Source organism: Oncorhynchus gorbuscha, unplaced genomic scaffold, assembly GCF_021184085.1.
Source record: "Oncorhynchus gorbuscha isolate QuinsamMale2020 ecotype Even-year unplaced genomic scaffold, OgorEven_v1.0 Un_scaffold_5431, whole genome shotgun sequence".
Classification (NCBI taxonomy): Eukaryota; Metazoa; Chordata; class Actinopteri; order Salmoniformes; family Salmonidae; genus Oncorhynchus; species Oncorhynchus gorbuscha.
In genome coordinates, this window is record NW_025749236.1 from 5,925 (window position 1) to 26,435 (window position 20,511).

General features: G+C 46.5%; 1 protein-coding gene and 1 long non-coding RNA gene across 2 annotated transcripts; both read left to right on the forward strand.

Moving 5' to 3' along the window:
- Positions 1–2,291: 2,291 nt before the first annotated feature.
- Positions 2,292–7,473, forward strand: LOC124029081. The gene is made up of 3 exons (XR_006837716.1): positions 2,292–2,317; positions 4,179–4,412; positions 7,447–7,473. It is a non-coding gene; the product is annotated as an uncharacterized LOC124029081 (long non-coding RNA).
- A 939-nt stretch (positions 7,474–8,412) lies between these two features.
- On the forward strand, positions 8,413–20,126 carry LOC124029082 (zinc finger FYVE domain-containing protein 26-like; the record flags this gene model as incomplete). The annotated part of the gene is made up of 3 exons (XM_046340925.1): positions 8,413–8,473; positions 18,656–18,880; positions 19,927–20,126. Coding segments are annotated over exons 1-3 (486 nt in total), but the record flags the coding sequence as incomplete, so codon positions are not given.
- Between the last annotated feature and the right edge of the window lie 385 nt (positions 20,127–20,511).

The following is a 20,511-nucleotide window of genomic DNA, read 5'->3' on the forward strand; positions in this document are numbered from 1 at the left end:
TAGGTACCCGATCTCTCACAATGTAAAAAACAACAACATAGGTGACCATGATCTGAATATGCATATAGCCTGGGTACCAGTCTGTTAGTGCTGTCATTCCCCTCTGTATCAACTACTACATGGCATGGCACAGAGTAGAAGGTGTGGGATGTGGGATGTTAGCCCTCTCCATGACACAGAGTACAAGATGTGGGATGTTAGCCCTCTCCATGACACAGAGTACAAGGTGTGGGATGTTAGCCCTCTCCATGACACAGAGTACAAGGTGTGGGATGTTAGCCCTCTCCATGACACAGAGTACAAGATGTGGGATGTTAGCCCTCTCCATGACACAGAGTACAAGGTGTGGGATGTTAGCCCTCTCCATGACACAGAGTACAAGGTGTGGGATGTTAGCCCTCTACATGACACAGAGTACAAGGTGTGTGATGTTAGCCCTCTACATGACACAGAGTACAAGGTGTGGGATGTTAGCCCTCTACATGACACAGAGTACAAGGTGTGGGATGTTAGCCCTCTACATGACACAGAGTACAAGGTGTGGGATGTGGGATGTTAGCCCTCTACATGACACAGAGTACAAGGTGTGGGATGTTAGCCCTCTACATGACACAGAGTACAAGGTGTGGGATGTGGGATGTTAGCCCTCTACATGGCACAGAGTACAAGGTGTGGGATGTTAGCCCTCTACATGACACAGAGTACAAGGTGTGTGATGTTAGCCCTCTACATGACACAGAGTACAAGGTGTGGGATGTTAGCCCTCTCCATGACACAGAGTACAAGGTGTGGGATGTTAGCCCTCTACATGACACAGAGTACAAGGTGTGGGATGTTAGCCCTCTACATGACACAGAGTACAAGGTGTGGGATGTTAGCCCTCTACATGACACAGAGTACAAGGTGTGGGATGTGGGATGTTAGCCCTCTACATGGCACAGAGTACAAGGTGTGGGATGTTAGCCCTCTACATGACACAGAGTACAAGGTGTGTGATGTTAGCCCTCTACATGACACAGAGTACAAGGTGTGGGATGTTAGCCCTCTACATGACACAGAGTACAAGGTGTGGGATGTTAGCCCTCTACATGACACAGAGTACAAGGTGTGTGATGTTAGCCCTCTACATGACACAGAGTACAAGGTGTGGGATGTTAGCCCTCTACATGACACAGAGTACAAGGTGTGTGATGTTAGCCCTCTACATGACACAGAGTACAAGGTGTGGGCTGTTAGCCCTCTACATGACACAGAGTACAAGGTGTGGGATGTTAGCCCTCTCCATGACACAGAGTACAAGGTGTGGGATGTTAGCCCTCTCCATGACACAGAGTACAAGGTGTGGGATGTTAGCCCTCTCCATGACACAGAGTACAAGGTGTGGGATGTTAGCCCTCTCCATGACACAGAGTACAAGGTGTGGGATGTTAGCCCTCTCCATGACACAGAGTACAAGGTGTGGGATGTTAGCCCTCTACATGACACAGAGTACAAGGTGTGGGATGTTAGCCCTCTACATGACACAGAGTACAAGGTGTGGGATGTTAGCCCTCTACATGACACAGAGTACAAGGTGTGGGATGTTAGCCCTCTACATGACACAGAGTACAAGGTGTGGGATGTTAGCCCTCTCCATGACACAGAGTACAAGGTGTGGGATGTTAGCCCTCTACATGACACAGAGTACAAGGTGTGGGATGTTAGCCCTCTACATGACACAGAGTACAAGGTGTGGGATGTTAGCCCTCTCCATGACACATTTGAACATTAATAAATGCCTACATTAGAACGTCGTGGCTGTTCAGTGACATGCAATACATGACGTTTTGAGTGACAGACGAAAGAAGTTGCCCCTCCCCCTTCCCTCCTGCTAATTGGGCAACTTTTGCTGTTTCAATGTAGCCCTATACATATAGGCCAATTCCCAGGAGTGTAAAGGGTTAACACAAAACGGGTCTGGATCTTCAGACAGAAGAGTTGAGTTAATGTTCAGTGTTTCTCTCTCTCTCTCTCTCTCTCTCTCTCTCTCTCTCTCTCTCTCTCTCTCTCTCTCTCTCTCTCTCTCTCTCTCTCTCTCTCCCCTGCTGTGTACTTTCTGTAGCTTTCATTGTGGAGGACCACGTTGTGTCCAGTCCTTTAGGCTGCTGTATACAGGAAGTGTTGCTGTGCTGCCACCCTCTGCTGAGTGAGGAGGGCATCGCCACCGACTGAGCCTGGCACAGCACCTAGAGATCACCTTGTTGACCCTGTCCACCGCTACAGAAACTACAGGTAGAGATAGCCTTGCTGATCCTGTCCACCGCTACAGAAACCACAGGTATATATCACCGCTACAGAAACTACAGGTAGAGATAGCCTTGCTGACCCTGTCCACCGCTACAGAAACCACAGGTAGAGATCACCTTGTTGACCCTGTCCACTGCTACAGAAACCACAGGTATAGATCACCTTGCAGAAACCACAGGTATAGATTACCTTGCTGACCCTGTCCACTGCTACAGAAACTACAGGTATAGATCACCTTGCTGACCCTGTCCACTGCTACAGAAACTACAGGTATAGATCACATATGACCCTGTCCACCCACTACAGAAACCACAGGTATAGATCACCTTGTTGACCCTGTCCACTGCTACAGAAACCACAGGTATAGATCACCTTGCAGAAACCACAGGTAGAGATCACCTTGTTGACCCTGTCCACTGCTACAGAAACCACAGGTATAGATCACCTTGCAGAAACCACAGGTATAGATCACCTTGCTGAACCTGTCCACCACTACAGAAACCACAGGTATAGATCATCTTGCAGAAACCACAGGTACATATCACCTTGCAGAAACCACAGGTATAGATCACCTTGCAGAAACCACAGGTATAGATCACCTTGCAGAAACCACAGGTATAGATCACCTTGCTGACCCTGTCCATCACTACAGAAACCACAGGTATAGATCACCTTGTTGACCCTGTCCACCACTACAGAAACCACAGGTACAGATCACCTTGCAGAAACCACAGGTATAGATCACCTTGCAGAAACCACAGGTATAGATCACCTTGCTGACCCTGTCCATCACTACAGAAACCACAGGTAGAGATCACCTTGTTGACCCTGTCCACCACTACAGAAACCACAGGTAGAGATCACCTTGTTGACCCTGTCCACCACTACAGAAACCACAGGTACAGATCACCTTGCAGAAACCACAGGTATAGATCACCTTGCTGACCCTGTCCATCACTACAGAAACCACAGGTATAGATCACCTTGCAGAAACCACAGGTATATATTGGTTAGCATCACAGACCCTGTCTTGGTTAGCATCACAGACCCTGGCTAGGTTAGCATCACAGACCCTGGCTAGGTTAGCATCACAGACCCTGGCTAGGTTAGCATCACAGACCCTGGCTAGGTTAGCATCACAGACCCTGGCTAGGTTAGCATCACAGACCCTGGCTAGGTTAGCATCACAGACCCTGGCTGAGTTAGCATCACAGACCCTGGCTAGGTTAGCATCACAGACCCTGGCTAGGTTAGCATCACAGACCCTGGATAGGTTGGTGGGGAGGTGGTGGTGTTGGTGCCCTCTAACAGCCCTGGTAGAGCAGGCCGATCTCTGAATGGTTATGGGGTTGGGTTGGGGGGCTGGGGTTAGGGAGCTAGGGTTAGGGAGTGGGGTTAGGGAGCTAGGGTTAGGGAGCTAGAGTTAGGAGAGGGCTAGGGTTAGGGGCTATGGTTAGGGGGTTCGGGGGCTGTGTTAGTGGGTTGGGGGTTAGGGTTAGTGGGTTAGGGTTAGGGGATTAGGAGTTAGGGGCTAGGGTTAGTGGGCTGGTTAGAGTTGGGGTTAGGGGGATTAGGGTTAGTGGGCTTGGGTTAGGGGGCTAGGATTAGAGGTGCTAGGGTTAGGGGCTGGGGGATTAGTGTTAGTGGGCTAGGGTTAGGGGGCTAGGGTTGGGATTAGGGGGGCTAGGGTTGGGGTTAGTGGGCTAGGGTTAGGGGGCTAGGGTTGGGGTTAGGGGGCTAGGGTTGGGGTTAGGGGGCTAGGGTTAGGGTTAGTGGGCTAGGGTTAGGGTGCTAGGGTTAGTGGGTTAGGGTTAGTGGGCTGGGGTTAGTGGGCTAGGGTTAGGGTGCTAGGGTTAGTGTATAACTAAGTGTATAATGTGTTGTCTCTGTAGTGGAGAGTCCTGCTGGTGCCCTCCTAACAGCCCTGGTAGAGCAGGCCAGTCTGAAACAGTCGGAGTTGGAATCCCACCCGGTCCGTTCCTCCATGAAGCAGCTGCTGCGGTCGATGGACCAGCTGTGTCCCTTCGAGCCCCAGGGCTCCCCTTGCAGGCCAGACTACATGAGGAGCTTCGTGGACTACGTCAACACGCTGGCTTCGGTGTTAATACACAGCCTGGGATCTGAAGGTGAGTGTATATTGACCTCCCTGTGTGGGTCATAGAGCATGGCGCTTGTAACGTCAATGGGTTTGATTCCCGCTGGGGCCATTACTCATATGAATGTGTATGTACGTGTAAAGCTCAAGCGTTTGCTTTTGAGTGGCAGAGACTCTTACCAAAAGGGAGGACGGATCACGTGTGGTTGTGAAACTGATGGTTCCGGGTAGGAGCCAGGTATGTGCCCGAATTGGGAGGAAGTGGTACTGGCTAAGCAAACAACAGCGGCAGGTAGCCTAGCAGTTAAGAGCGTTGGGCCAGTAACTGAAAGGTTGTTGGTTCGAATCCCCGAGACGACTAGGTGATGAATCTGTCGATGTGCCCTTGAGCAAGGCACTTAACTCCAATTGTTCCTGTATTTTATTTTGTTATTATTTTTAAAAATTCTCTGACATCTTTGCACATGCGATAAAACAGCAGAAAAGAAACATAATTGTATTTTACTCTCCTCTGTTTCTCCTCTGTTTCTCCTCTGTTTCTCCTCTGTTTCTCCTCTGTTTCTCTGTTTCTCCTCTATTTCTCTGTTTCTCCTCTATTTCTCTGTTTCTCCTCTATTTCTCTGTTTCTCCCTCTATTTCTCTGTTTCTCCTCTATTCCTCTGTTTCTCCTCTATTCCTCTGTTTCTCCTCTGTTTCTCCTCTGTTTTCTCCTCTGTTTCTCCTCTGTTTCTCCTCTGTTTTCTCCTCTGTTTCTCCTCTGTTTCTCCTCTGTTTCTCCTCTGTTTCTCCTCTGTTTCTCCTCTGTTTCCTCCTCTATTTCTCTGTTTCTCTATTCTCTGTTCTCTGTTTCTCCTCTATTTCTCTGTTTCTCCTCTGTTTCTCTGTTTCTCCTCTATTTCTCTGTTTCTCCTCTGTTTCTCTGTTTCTCCTCTTTCTCTGTTTCTCCTTTCTCTGTTTCTCCTCTTTTCTCTGTTTCTCCTCTATTTCTTTTTGTTTCTCCTCTGTTTCTCCTCTGTTTCTCTGTTTCTCCTCTGTTTTTCCTCTGTTTCTCTGTTTCTCCTCTGTTTGTCCTCTGTTTCTCCTCTATTTCTCTGTTTCTCCTCTGTTTCTCCTCTGTTTCTCTGTTTCTCCTCTGTTTCTCTGTTTCTCCTCTATTTCTGTTTCTCCTCTGTTTCTCCTCTATTTCTCTGTTTCTCCTCTGTTTCTCTGTTTCTCCTCTATTTCTCTGTTTCTCCTCTGTTCTCTGTTTCTCCTCTGTTTCTCCTCTATTTCTCTGTTTCTCCTCTGTTTCTCCTCTGTTTCTCCTCTGTTTCTCCTCTGTTTCTCCTCTGTTTCTCCTCTGTTTCTCCTCTGTTTCTCCTCTGTTTCTCCTCTGTTTCTCTGTTTCTCCTCTGTTTCTCCTCTGTTCTCTGTTTCTCCTCTGTTTCTCTGTTTCTCCTCTATTTCCCTGTTTCTCCTCTATTTCTCTGTTTCTCCTCTATTTCTCTGTTTCTCCTCTGTTTCTCTGTTTCTCCTCTATTTCTCTGTTTCTCCTCTGTTTGTCCTCTGTTTCTCCTCTGTTTGTCCTCTGTTTCTCCTCTATTTCTCTGTTTCTCCTCTATTTCTCTGTTTCTCCTCTATTTCTCTGTTTCTCCTCTATTTCTCTGTTTCTCCTCTGTTTCTCTGTTTCTCCTCTATTTCTCTGTTTCTCCTCTGTTTCTCCTCTGTTTCTCCTCTGTTTCTCCTCTGTTTCTCCTCTGTTTCTCCTCTGTTTCTCCTCTGTTTCTCCTCTGTTTCTCCTCTGTTTCTCCTCTGTTTCTCCTCTGTTTCTGTTTGTCCTCTGTTTCTCTGTTTCTCCTCTGTTTCTCCTCTGTTTCTCTATTTCTCTGTTTGTCCTCCGTTTGTCCTCTATTTCTGTTTGTCCTCTGTTTCTCCTCTATTTCTCTGTTTCTCCTCTATTTCTCTTTCTCCTCTATTTCTCCTCTATTTCTCTGTTTCTCCTCTGTTTCTCCTCTGTTTGTCCTCTGTTTGTCCTCTGTTTGTCCTCTGTTTGTCCTCTGTTTCTCCTCTGTTTGTCCTCTGTTTGTCCTCCGTTTGTCCTCTGTTTGTCCTCTGTTTGTCCTCTGTTTGTCCTCTGTTTGTCCTCTGTTTGTCCTCTGTTTGTCCTCCGTTTGTCCTCTGTTTGTCCTCTGTTTGTCCTCTGTTTGTCCTCTGTTTGTCCTCTGTTTGTCCTCCATTTGTCCTCCGTTTCAACAACAAACCAATAACAAAGTCATTGGGGAGAACAGTGCTGTTGTTTCCCCCTAATATGAATGTGATCTTTAAAAAAAAAATACAATAAACACTGAATAATATCCACCTTCCTAGTATTGAGTTGCACTCCCCCTTTTCCCCTCAGAACAGCCTCAATTAGTCTGGGAACGGACTCTACAAGGTGTCGAAAGCGTTCCACAGGGATGCTGGCTCATGTTGTCTCCAAGGCTTCCCACAGTTGTCAAGTTGTCTGGATGTCCTTTGGGACCATTCTTGATACACACAGGAAACTGTTGAGCGTGAAAAACCCAGCAGCGTTGCAGTTCTTGACACTAACTGGTGTGCGCCCTGGTACCTACTACCAAACCCTGTTCAAAAGACACTTTTAAATATTTTATCTTCCCCATTCACCCTCTGAATTACACACGAACACAACCCATGTCTCAATTGTCTCGAGGCTTAAAAATCCTTCTTTAACCACCGGTCTCCTCCCCTTCATCTACATGTCTCCTCCCCTTCATCTACATGTCTCCTCCCTTCATCTACATGTCTCCTCCCCTTCATCTACATGTCTCCTCCCCTTCATCTACATACCCCCCCCTTCATCTACATGTCTCTCCCCTTCATCTACATGTCTCCTCCCCTTCATCTACATGTCTCCTCCCCTTCATCTACACTGATTCGAAGTGGATGATTTAACAAGTGACATCATTAAAGGGGATCATAGCTTTCATCTAGATTAACCATGGTCAGTCTGTGTCATAGAAAGAGCAGGTGTTCTTAATGTTTTGTCCACTCAGTGTTTTGTTCAATCTCTCCGTCTCTCTTCTCAGACCAAAACAGTGAGGTGAAGTTGGGGGAACCACTCCTGGTTCTCCTCCAGGCCCCATCTCAGCTGCTCTCTCACCTGCTGTTCGAAAGACAGGTGGCTCCTGACAGGTAGATACACACAACCCCCCCCTATTCGTCATGGGAACCCTGGTATATTTTGTGCTCTTTCATTCACTGAATTCAAACCATTTCAGCACTATGAGCTTGAGTTTCTTGTGTTAATATGAACGAGTGCATTTCATTCTACATCCTCCTGTTTTATCTTGTGTTTGCCATTCCACTAACCTCCTGTCCCTCCCCCTGTTACCCTCTCTCTCTCTCTCTCTCTCTCTAGAGTTTTGTCTCTGTTGCAGCAGGAGGGTCTGCGTCTGAGTGTCCAGCAGGTGATCGTGCAGCGCTGCTGTGAGGCTCTGCCTTTGTGGGACTGGTGCCCCGAACCAGAGAGGAAGCTAGCCCAGGGGAGAGGCTGGTTCTGGGGGAGAGGCTGGTTCGGGGAGAGGCTGGGCAAGGACAGACCGGACCAGGGGAAGGGGTGTTTAGGACTGCCAGCCTGGCAGCCCTGCTACAGCTACAGACTCAGGAACACTTGTCAATGCTGGGCATCACTGAGCCCCAGTCCCAGTCCCCCAGCTCTGAATCTGAAGCCTCTCCCGTGCTGGAGGACCTCCGAGCAACTACACCTCCGTCCTCATCTTGTCCTCTTCTCTTTCACCTCCACGACCAACTTCCTCTTCCTCTTCTTTTCTCCTCACACCATCAGCCCTGTCTTTCCTCAAATCCCGCTCCCCTCTCCTGGCCACCGTTGCCTGTCTAAGTGCCAGTCCACGAGGTGCAGCCCGAGTACAGCCGTCCGGTTGGCTGGTGTTCCGGGCGGGGCGTAAAGAGTGTGTGCTGGACGGGGAGCAGATCTCCAGGGAGGGGAAAGCCTGCTTAGAGATTTCCCCATCCTGAGGGCCTACCTGGGGGCCATGGTTCAGCCCGTCCTGGGTACTCCGCTGGGGGCTGGGGAGGATGGAGCTGGTGGCGGAGGTAAGATAGTTTTTTTTGTGTCTTGTGTTTGCTTTTTAAGGTATTTTGTATATAGATATGTATTGTGTAATTTGATGTGTAATTGTTTATTGATGTTAACGTGCAAGGGCTCATGAAAGGGCTGTGAATTCGACTGTGTATTCTCCTCATGACTCCCTGCTTAACAGTGGACTGACAGCGTTTTCAACTACTTTGCGGCTATGCAACTGACCATCATTAATATCAGTCAAAAATATCAAATTCCAAGTTTATGCTTTATAAAGAGTAAAAAAATAAATTTAAAAAAAGGTTATATTTGACTCCACATTCCATGACGTAGGTGTTGTTGACTGAATAGATAGATGTAGTTCGATGCATGATTTAATATAATTCACCAATGCATTTTCTTGGGAGTCCAAAACATATTGCTATCAGGTTGTAAATCACAGCCTGGTACATTGTTTGTTGCCTCTATTCGGGATGCACCGTTTCATTTTCAATAACTCGATATTTTGGACAAAAAAAACAATCAAACAAGACGACTGTAACAATCATAGCTAAGGAAGTGATCACAAGTCAGTCATAACGTGGCTAATAGTCTAGTGTATCTATGTAGTATTTATCTAGCAGTTAGATAGCTACATTACGTAGTGTTACGTAGTGTTACGTAGCGTTACGTAGCGTTGCGTAGCGTGCATAGCGTTGCATAGGGTTATATAGCGTTACATAGCGTTAGATAGCTACATAGCGTTACATAGCGTTACATAGCGTTGCATAGCGTTGCATAGCGTTGCATAGGGTTATATAGCGTTAGATAGCTACATAGCGTTACATAGCGTTACATAGCGTTACATAGGGTTTCATAGGGTTTCATAGGGTTACATAGCGTTACATAGGGTTACATAGGGTTACATAGGGTTACATAGGGTTTCATAGCGTTAGATAGCTACATAGCGTTACATAGGGTTACATAGGGTTTCATAGCGTTAGATAGCTACATAGCGTTACATAGCGTTACATATATATGCCATTTAGCAGACGCTTTTATCCAAAGCGACTTACAGTCATGTGTGCATACATTCTACGTATGGGTGGTCCGGGAATCGAACCCACTACCCTGGCGTTACAAGCGCCATGCTCTACCAACTGAGCTATAGAAGGACCACATAGCGTTACATAGCGTTACATAGGGTTACATAGCGTTACATAGCGTTACATAGCGTTACATAGCGTTACATAGCGTTACATAGGGTTACATAGGGTTACATAGCGTTACATAGCGTTACATAGCGTTACATAGCGTTACATAGGGTTACATAGGGTTACATAGCGTTACATAGGGTTACATAGGGTTACATAGCGTTACATAGCGTTACATAGGGTTACATAGCGTTACATAGGGTTACATAGGGTTACATAGGGTTACATAGCGTTACATAGCGTTAGATAGGGTTAGATAGGGTTAGATAGCGTTACATAGGGTTACATAGGGTTACATAGGGTTACATAGGGTTACATAGCGTTACATAGGGTTACATAGCGTTACATAGGGTTACATAGGGTTAGATAGGGTTAGATAGCGTTACATAGGGTTACATAGCGTTACATAGGGTTACATAGGGTTACATAGGGTTACATAGCGTTACATAGCGTTACATAGCGTTACATAGCGTTACATAGCGTTACATAGCGTTACATAGCGTTACATAGCGTTACATAGGGTTATATAGCATTGTACAGCCACCAAAAAAAACGGTATCATGGGACTTTTATTGTTTTATTATGTGTCTAAAAACATAATCAAAACCGAAATCTTTCACCATGATAATAATAATAATTAAAAAAAGAAAGCACTAATCTCTCTGCACAGTCAAGGTAACAGCTAAAGGCGATCTAGAAACCAGATCATGAGTTGAGAGCTGGACTCGTTGTGCTACTGTGTCGGACTACTCCCTTCCCAGGACCCATTGTGTTGAAGCAGGACTCTCAATGCTCTGGGCTTCCTGAAGGAAAACGGTCAAACCTATGTAACGCTATGTAACGCTATGTAACGCTATGTAACCTATGTAACCCTATGTAACTGCCTGTAAACACACAGTCCAGTTCATAGTGAATGATGTAGGTCCTACTGTCTGTAAACACACAGTCCAGTTCATAGTGAATGATGACAGGCCCTACTGTCTGTAAACACAGTCCAGTTCATAGTGAATGATGACAGGCCCTACTGTCTGTAAACACACAGTCCAGTTCATAGTGAATGATGACAGGCCCTACTGTCTGTAAACACACAGTCCAGTTCATAGTGAATGATGACAGGTCCTACTGCCTGTAAACACACAGTCTAGTTCATAGTGAATGATGGTAGGTCCTACTGCCTGTAAACACACAGTCTAGTTCATAGTGAATGATGACAGGTCCTACTGTCTGTAAACAGACAGTCAGTTCATACTGTCTGTAAACACACAGTCCAGTTCATAGTGAAGATGACAGGCCCTACTGTCTCTAAACACACAGTCTAGTTCATAGTGAATGATGACAGGCCCTACTGTCTCTAAACACACAGTTCATAGTGAATGATGACAGGTCTACTGTCTGTAAACACACAGTCAGTTCATAGTGAATGATGCCAGGCTTGTTTGCATTAAGGCCTACTGTAGCTCTGATTGGCTATGGTGCACCGGTCTGCATAGACTCTGGTCCTGGATGAGACATATGTTTTGTTCGGTTTATTTACTGCAGTCTCTATTAATTGTCCTAAAGCACAACCGCTTTCCAAATCTATTTTGCTATAAATATACACAATTCTAAAATAACATTCTAGGAATTTATGAAAAGTTTCAAATGACCATATCTAAGTGCTTGCTTGTCAGATTATTATTATAATAATAATATATATAATTATTATAATAATCCCTGGGGATAGTATATTATGATCAGATTTGATGTTGCTAAAAGGGTGACAGGTCAACCTGAAATGGTTGCCTAGTGATAAGGCGTTGGGCCAGTAACTGAAGGCAAATCTGTCGTTCTGCCCCTGAACAAGGTAGTTCCTGTTCCTGTTCCGTCATTGTAATTAAGAATATGTTCTTAACGGACTTGCGTGGTTAAATAAAGGTTCAATAAAACAATTGAATAAAACTTTTATTTATATAAATATTTATATGCAGTTCAAAATTATTGTAATAATAATACATTTCTAGACCCATATGAAATGAAGATGGATTAGATTAGCCTTTTTTATTTGCTGTTTTCACACAAATGTGCCTTGATCATTAAACTTAACTACAGACAATCTATCAAAACAAAAAGCATATAAATATCTGTTATAAAAATAATAAAATCACAGATCAGGCTAGCATGGCGTTAGCCAGAGGCTAGCATGACGTTAGCCAGAGGCTAGCATGGCGTTAGCCAGAGGCTAAATCAAATCAAATCAAATTTATTTATATAGCCCTTCGTACATCAGCTGATATCTCAAGGGTGCTGTGCAGAAGCCCAGCCTAAAACCCCAAACAGCAAACAATGCAGGTGTAAAAGCACGGTGGCTAGGAAAAACTCCCTAGAAAAGGCCAAAACCTAGGAAGAAACCTAGAGAGGAACCGGGCTATGTGGGGGGTGGCCAGTCCTCTTCTGGCTGTGCCGGGTAGAGATTATATAACAGAACATGACCAAGATGTTCAAATGTTCATAAATGACCAGCATGGTCAAAAATAATAAGGCAGAACAGTTGAAACTGGAGCAGCAGCACAGTCAGGTGGACTGGGGACAGCAAAGAGCCATCATGTCCAGGTAGTCCAGGGCACGGTCTAGGGCTCAGGTCCTCCCGAGAGAGAGAAGAAGAGAGAATTAGAGGAGAGCATATGTGGGGTGGCCAGTCCTCTTCTGGCTGTGCCGGGTGGAGATTATAACAGAACGTGGCCAGATGTTCAAATGTTCATAAATGACCAGCATGGTTGAATAATAGTAAGGCAGAACAGTTGAAACTGGAGCAGGAGCATGGCCAGGTGGACTAGGGGACAGCAAAGGAGTCCTCATGTCAGGTAGTCCTGGGACATGGTCCTAGGGCCCAGGCCAGTTGAAACTGGAGCAACAGCATGGCCAGGTGGACTGGGGACAGCAAGGAGTCATCATGTCAAGGTAGTCCTGGGGCATGGTCCTAGGGCTCAGGTCCTCCGAGAGAAAGAAAGAGAGAGGAGGAGAGAATTAGAAACGCACATAGATTCACAGGACACCTGAATAGGACAGGAGAAGTACTCAGATAAACAAACTGACCCCTAGCCCCCCGACACAAACTACTGCAGCATAAATACTGGAGGCTGAGACAGGAGGGTCAGGGGAGACACTGTGGCCCCCATCGAGGACACCCCGGACAGGAGGCCAAACAGGAAGGATATAGCCCCACCCACTTTGCCAAAGCACAGCCCCACACACCACTAGAGGAAATCTTCAACCACCAGCTTACCATCCCTGAGACAAGGCCGGTATAGCCCACAAAGATCTCCGACACGGTACAACCCAAGGAGGGACCCAGACAGGCCGACCACAACAGTGAATCAACCCCACCCAGGTGACGCACCCCCAGGGACGGCCACGAGAGAGCCCCAACAAGCCAGTGACTCAGCCCCCGTAACAGGGTTAGAGGCAAAAGAATCCCAGTGAAAAGAGGGGAACCGGCCAGGCAGAACAGCAAGGCGGTTCGTTGCTCCCAGAGCCTTTCCGTTCACCTTCCCACTCCTGGAGGCCCAGACTACACTCAATCATATGACCCACTGAAGAGATGGTGCTGATAAAGACTTAAAGGTTGAGACCGAGTTTAAATCTCCTGACATGGGTAGACGGAGCCGTTCCTCCAAGGCTGGAGCTCTATAGGAGAAAAGCCCTGCCTCCAGCTGTTTGCTTAGAAATTCTAGGGACAATTAGGAGGCCTGCGTCTTGTGACCATGTAGCGTACGTGTGAGGTATGTGCGGCAGGACCAAATCAGAGAGGTAGGTAGGAGCAAGCCCATGTAATGCTTTGTAGGTTAGCAGTAAAACCTTGGGAAATCCAGCCCTTGCTTTGACAGGAAGCCAGTGTAGAGAGGCTAGCACTGGAGTAATATTTTGGTTCTAGTCAGGATTCTAGCAGCCCGTATTTAGCACTAACTTCAAGTTTATTTGGTGCTTTATCCGGTGTAGGAAATGGGGAAGCATTGCAGTAGTCTAACCTAGAGTGACAAGCATGGATTAATTTTCTGCATCATTTTTGAACAGAAAAGTTTGATTTTTGCAATGTTACGTAGATGGAAAAAGCTGTCCTGAAATGGTCTTGATATGTTCTTCAAAAGAGAGATCAGGGTCCAGAGTAACGCCGAGGTCCTTCACATTTTATTTGAGACGACTGTACAACCATTAAGATGGTGTCAGATTCAACAGAAGATCTCTTTGTTTCTTGGGACCCTCGAAAAGCATCTCTGTTTTGTCCGAGTTTAATAGTAGAAAGTTTTCAGCCATCCACTTCCTTATGTCTGAAAACACATGCTTCTAGCGAGGGCATTTTGGGGCTTCACCATGTTTCATTGAAATGTACAGCTGTGTGTCATCCATAGCAGTGAAAGTTTACATTATGTTTTCAATAACATCCCCAAGAGGTAAAAATATAGTGAAAACAATAGTGGTCCTAAAACAGAACCTTGAGGAACACTGAATGTACAGTTGATTTGTCAGAGGACAAAACCATTCACAGAGACAAACTGATATCTTTCCGACAGATAAGACCTAAACTAGGCCAGAACATGTCCGTGTAGACCAATTTGGGTTTCAATCTCTCCAAAGAATGTGGTGATCGATGGTATCAAAAGCAGCACTGGGTCAGGAGCACGAGGACAGATGCAGAGCTCAGTCATGCCATTAAAATGTCATTTACCACCTTCACAAATTACCGTCTCAGTGCTATGATGGGGTCCAAAACCAGACTGGAAGCATTTTCGTATACATTGTTTGTCTTCAGGAAGGCAGTGAGTTGCTGCGCAACAGCCTTCTCTAAAATCTTTGAGAGGAATGAAGATTCGATATAGGCCGATAGTTTTTATATTATCTGGGTCAAGGTTTGGCTTTTTCAAGAGAGGCTTTTATTACTGCCACTTTTAGTGAGTTTGCAGGCACATCCAGTGGATAGAGAGTCAGTTTATTATGTTCAACATAGGAGGGCCAAGCACAGGGAAGCAGCTCTTTCAGTAGTTTAGTTGGAATAGGGTCCAGACAGCTTGGAAGGTTTAGGAGGCCATGATTATTTTCATCATTGTGTCAAGAGATATAGTACTAAAACACTTGAGCCGCCTCTTGATCCTAGGTATCCTAAGAGAGTTGTGCAGACTCAGACAACTGAGGTTTGGAGGAATACGAGGTTTAAAGAGGAGTCCGTAATTGCTTAATAACTGTCATAATCTTTTCCTCAAAGAAGTTCATGAATCTCATCATCATAAAGTGAAAGTCATCCCCTTGGGGAATGCTGCTTTAGTTATTTTTGCCACAGTATCAAAAGGAATTTGGATTGTTCTTATTTTCCTCAATTAAGTTAGAAAAATAGGACGATCGAGCAGCAGTAAGGGCTCTTCGGTACTGCACGGTACCGTCCTTCCAAGCTAGTCGGAAGACTTCCAGTTTGGTGTGGCGCCATTTCCGTTCCAATTTTCTGGAAGCTTGCTTCAGAGCTCGGGTATTTTCTGTGTACCAGGGAGCTAGTTTCTTATGAGACATTTTTTTAGTTTTTAGGGGTGCAACTGCATCTAGGGTATTGCGCAAGGTTAAATTGAGATCCTCAGTTAGGTGGTTAACGGATTTTTGTCCTCTGGCGTCCTTGGGTAGGCAGAGGGAGTCTGGAAGGGCATCAAGGAATCTTTGTGTTGTCTGTGAATTTATAGCACGACTTTTGATGTTCCTTGGTTGGGGTCTGAGCAGATTATTTGTTGCAATTGTAAACGTAATAAAATGGTGGTCCGATAGTCCAGGATTATGAGGAAAAACATTAAGATCCACAACATTTATTCCATGGGACAAAACTAGGTCCAGCGTATGACTGTGAGAGTGAGTGGGTCCAGAGACATGTTGGACAAAACCCACTGAGTCGATGATGGCTCCAAAAGCCTTTTGGAGTGGGTCTGTGGACTTTTCCATGTGAATATTAAAGTCACCAAAGATTAGAATATTATCTGCAATGACTACAAGGTCTGATAGGAATTCAGGGAACTCAGTGAGAAACGCTGTATATGGCCCAGGAGGCCTGTAAACAGTAGCTATAAAAAGTGATTGAGTAGGCTGCATAGATTTCATGACTAGAAGCTCAAAGACGAAAACGTCATTTTTTTTTGTAAATTGAAATTTGCTATCGTAAATGTTAGCAACACCTCCGCCTTTGCGGGATGCACGGGGATATGGTCACTAGTGTAGCCAGGAGGTGAGGCCTCATTTAACACAGTAAATTCATCAGGCTTAAGCCATGTTTCAGTCAGGCCAATCACATCAAGATTATGATCAGTGATTAGTTCATTGACTATAATTGCCTTTGAAGTGAAGGGATCTAACATTAAGTAGCCCTATTTTGAGATGTGAGGTATCATGATCTCTTTCAGTAATGACAGGAATGGAGGTGGTCTTTATCCTAGTGAGATTGCTAAGGCGAACACCGCCATGTTTAGTTTTGCCCAACCTAGGTCGAGGCACAGACACGGTCTCAATGGTGATAGCTGAGCTGACTACACTGACTATGCTAGTGGCAGACTCCACTATGCTGGCAGGCTGGCTAATAGCCTGCTGCCTGGCCTGCACCCTATTTCATTGTGGAGCTAGAGGAGTTAGAGCCCTGTCTATGTTGGCAGATAAGATGAGAGCACCCCTCCAGCTAGGATGGAGTCCGTCACTCCTCAGCAGGTCAGGCTTGGTCCTGTTTGTGGGTGAGTCCCAGAAAGAGGGCCAATTATCTACAAATTCTATCTTTTGGGAGGGGCAGAAAACAGTTTTCAACCAGCGATTGAGTTGTGAGACTCTGCTGTAGAGCTCATCACTCCCCTAACTGGGAGGGGGCCAGAGACAATTACTCGATGCCGACACATCTTTCTAGCTGATATGCACGCAGAAGCTATGTTGCGCTTGGTGATCTCTGACTGTTTCATCCTAACATCGTTGGTGCCGACGTGGATAACAATATCTCTATACTCTCACACTCGCCAGTTTTAGCTTTAGCCAGCACCATCTTCAGATTAGCCTTAACGTCGGTAGCCCTGCCCCCGGGTAAACAGTGTATGATCGCTGGATGATTCGCTTTAAGTCTAATACTGCGGGTAATGGAGTCGCCAATGACTAGAGTTTTCAATTTGTCAGAGCTAATGGTGGGAAGCTTCGGCGTCTCAGACCCCGTAACGGGAGGAGTAGAGACCAGAGAAGACTCGGCCTCTGACACCGACCCGCTGCTTAATGGGGAGAACCGGTTGAAAGTTTCTGTCTGCTGAATGAGCGACACCGGTTGAGCGTTCCTACAGCATTTCCTTCCAGAAACCGTGAGAAAGTTGTCCGGCTGCGGGGACTGTGCCAGGGGATTTATACTACCATCTGTACTTACTGGTGGCACGGACGCTGTTTCATCCTTTCCTACACTGAAATTACCCTTGCCTAACGATTGCGTCTGAAGCTGGGCTTGCAGTACAGCTATCCTCGCCGTAAGGCGAGCACAGCGGCTGCAATTAGAAGGCATCATGTTAATGTTACTACTTAGCTTCGGCTGTTGGAGGTCCTGACGAATCGTGTCCAGATAAAGCGTCCGGAGTGAAAAAGTCGAGGAAAAAATAAATATATGAACGGTAATTAAAAAGTGAAACCCGTAAAGTTGTCAGGTAGCAAAATAGGTTGGCAACAAAACGCACAGCAATTCGAAAACAAGCCTATAAGGGTTCTCTCCTGTGTGTGTCCGCTGGTGCATAGTCAGATGGCTAGATGTAGTAAAACTATTCCCACATGACGTTAGCCAGAGGCTAGCATGACGTTAGCCAGAGGCTAGCATGACGTTAGCCAGAGGCTAGCATGACGTTAGCCAGAGGCTAGCATGACGTTAGCCAGAGGCTAGCATGGCGTTAGCCAGAGAGGCTAGCATGGCGTTAGCCAGAGGCTAGCATGGCGTTAGCCAGAGGCTAGCATGACGTTAGCCAGAGGCTAGCATGGACGTTAGCCAGAGGATAGCAATTTTCAGACCAGGCTAGCAGAACATTAGCCAGACAGGATCGACAGCACAGATTTTGGGCACCTGGATATAGAGAATGTCACCCTGGCTAGTAGTAATTCCAGTCTACTAGCCTGACTGACAAGTGCCCCAAATCCTTCAGATCAACTCAAATGTTTTTATAAAGCCCCGCAGATGACACAAAATGCTTTTACAGAAACTCAGACTAAAATCCCAAACAGCAAGCAATGCTGATGTAGAAGCACGGTGGCTAGGAAAAACTCCCTAGAAAGGCAGGAACCTAGGAAGAAACCTAGAAAGGAACCAGGCTCTGAGGGGTGGCCAGTCCTCTTCTGGCTGTGCTGGGTAGAGAGAGAGGAACCAGGCTCTGAGGGGTGGCCAGTCCTCTTCTGGCTGTGCTGGGTAGAGAGGAACCAGGCTCTGAGGGGTGGCCAGTCCTCTTCTGGCTGTGCTGGGTAGAGAGAGAGGAACCAGGCTCTGAGGGGTGGCCAGTCCTCTTCTGGCTGTGCTGGGTAGAGAGAGAGGAACCAGGCTCTGAGGGGTGGCCAGTCCTCATCTGGCTGTGCTGGGTAGAGAGGAACCAGGCTCTGAGGGGTGGCCAGTCCTCTTCTGGCTGTGCCGGGTAGAGATTATAGAGAGATTATAAGAGGACATGGCCATTAAGGCCAGATCGTTCTTCAAGATGTTCATAGATGACCAGCAGGGTTAAATTTATAATCACAGTGGTTGTAATAGGTAATGGAGAAAATGTTAGTTGGCTTTTCATAGCCCAAGCATTCAGAGGTCGAGAGCAATTTGTAAGTCGCTCTGAGATAAGAGCGTCTGCTAAATGACTTAAATGTAATGTAAATGAGAGCGAGGTCGAGAGCGAGGTCGAGAGCGAGGGAGAGGTCGAGGTAGTCCTGAGGCATGTTCCAAGAGCTCAAGTCCTCCCAGCAACTACAACAACCATGTTCAACCATGTTCTCTCTCTCTCTCTCTCTGTGTTTATGTAGATGCTGGAGGTCTTGGGGCAGCCTTATGTGGTAAGCCCCTGGTGGTTTTACTCCTGTCGGGCCCTCAGGGGACACCTGCCCAGGCTGTGGCTATGGAAGCCTTCCAGCAGGCCCTGGCCTCTCGGGACCTGGGCAGGGCTCTGAGCCTGCTGGAGCTGTATGGACAGGGCTGCAGCCAGGAGAGGGTGCTCCGAGACAGACTACTAGCCTGGGCTGCTCTGGAGGGTGAGTACTGGGTTCATTACTCTGTGTGGACGTAGTGCACTAGATAACAGAGCCCTATGGGCCCTGGTCTAAAGTAGTGCACTTGATAACAGAGCCCTATGGGCCCTGGCCTAAAGTAGTGCACTAGATAACAGAGCCCTATGGGCCCTGGTCTAAAGTAGTGCACTAGATAACAGAGCCCTATGGGCCCTGGCCTAAAGTAGTGCACTAGATAACAGAGCCCTATGGGCCCTGGTCTAAAGTAGTGCACTACAGTACATAACAGAGCCCTATGGGTCCAGGTAGCCTAGCGGTTAGAGGGGAGGCAGGTAGCCTAGCGGTTAGAGGGGGAGGCAGGTAGCCTAGCGGTTAGAGGGGGAGGCAGGTAGCCTAGCGGTTAGAGGGGAGGCAGGTAGCCTAGCGGTTAGAGGGGAGGCAGGTAGCCTAGCGGTTAGAGGGGAGGCAGGTAGCCTAGCGGTTAGAGGGGAGGCAGGTAGCCTAGCGGTTAGAGGGGAGGCAGGTAGCCTAGCGGTTAGAGGGGAGGCAGGTAGCCTAGCGGCTAGAGGGGGAGGCAGGTAGCCTAGCGGTTAGAGGGGGAGGCAGGTAGCCTAGGCGGTTAGAGGGGGAGGCAGGTAGCCTAGCGGTTAGAGGGGAGGCAGGTAGCCTAGTGGTTAGAGCGTTGGGTCAGTAACCGAAAGGTTGTTGGATCGAATCCCTGAGTTGACAAGTTCAAAATCTGTCGTTCTGCCCCTGAACAAGGCAGTTAGTTAACCCACTGTTCCCCTGAACAAGGCAGTTAACCCACTGTTCCCCTGAACAAGGCAGTTAGTTAACCCACTGTTCCCCTGAACAAGGCAGTTAACCCACTGTTCCCCGGTAGGCCGTCTTTGAAAATAAGAATTTGTTCTTAACTGACTTGCCTAGTTAAATAAAGGTTAAATAAAAAATTAAAAAATATCTACTGTGTTGACATTTTGGTATTTTTTAATTCCTGGTGCCAATCTAGTTCATTTTTAAACTTTCTGACACAATCGCTGATTTGTTCTTATCCTTCTCCCTCCCTTCAGATGGCGAAGACAGCATAGGCCAGTTGTTCAGAGTACAGGACCCATGTCTGAGGGCCCGTGTGGCCTTACAGGCCCTGGAGCGCTGGCCCCTCGGGCCCTCTCTGGAGCTGATGGAGTTTTGCCTCAACAACCCCCACGTGGAGGCCTCTCTCAGGGGAGAGCTGGAGCTCAGGAAGACGGAGCTGGACATCTATCAACGGGTAACCAGAGACATTTAATCAAAGTTATTACATATTTATGGTCATGTTATTTGAAGCCAGTAGATAAATGTTATTTGGAAGCAGGTAGATAAATGTTATTTGAAGCAGGTAGATGCAGGTAGATACATGTTATTTTAAGCAGGTAGATTAATGTTATTTGAAGCTGGTAGACACATGTTATTTGAAGCAGGTAGATACATGTTATTTGAAGCAGGTAGATAGATAAATGTTATTTGAAGCAGGTAGATTAATGTTATTTGAAGCAGGTAGATTAATGTTATTTGAAGCAGGTAGATTAATGTTATTTGAAGCAGGTAGATACATGTTATTTGAAGCAGGTAGATTAATGTTATTTGAAGCAGGTAGATTAATGTTATTTGAAGCA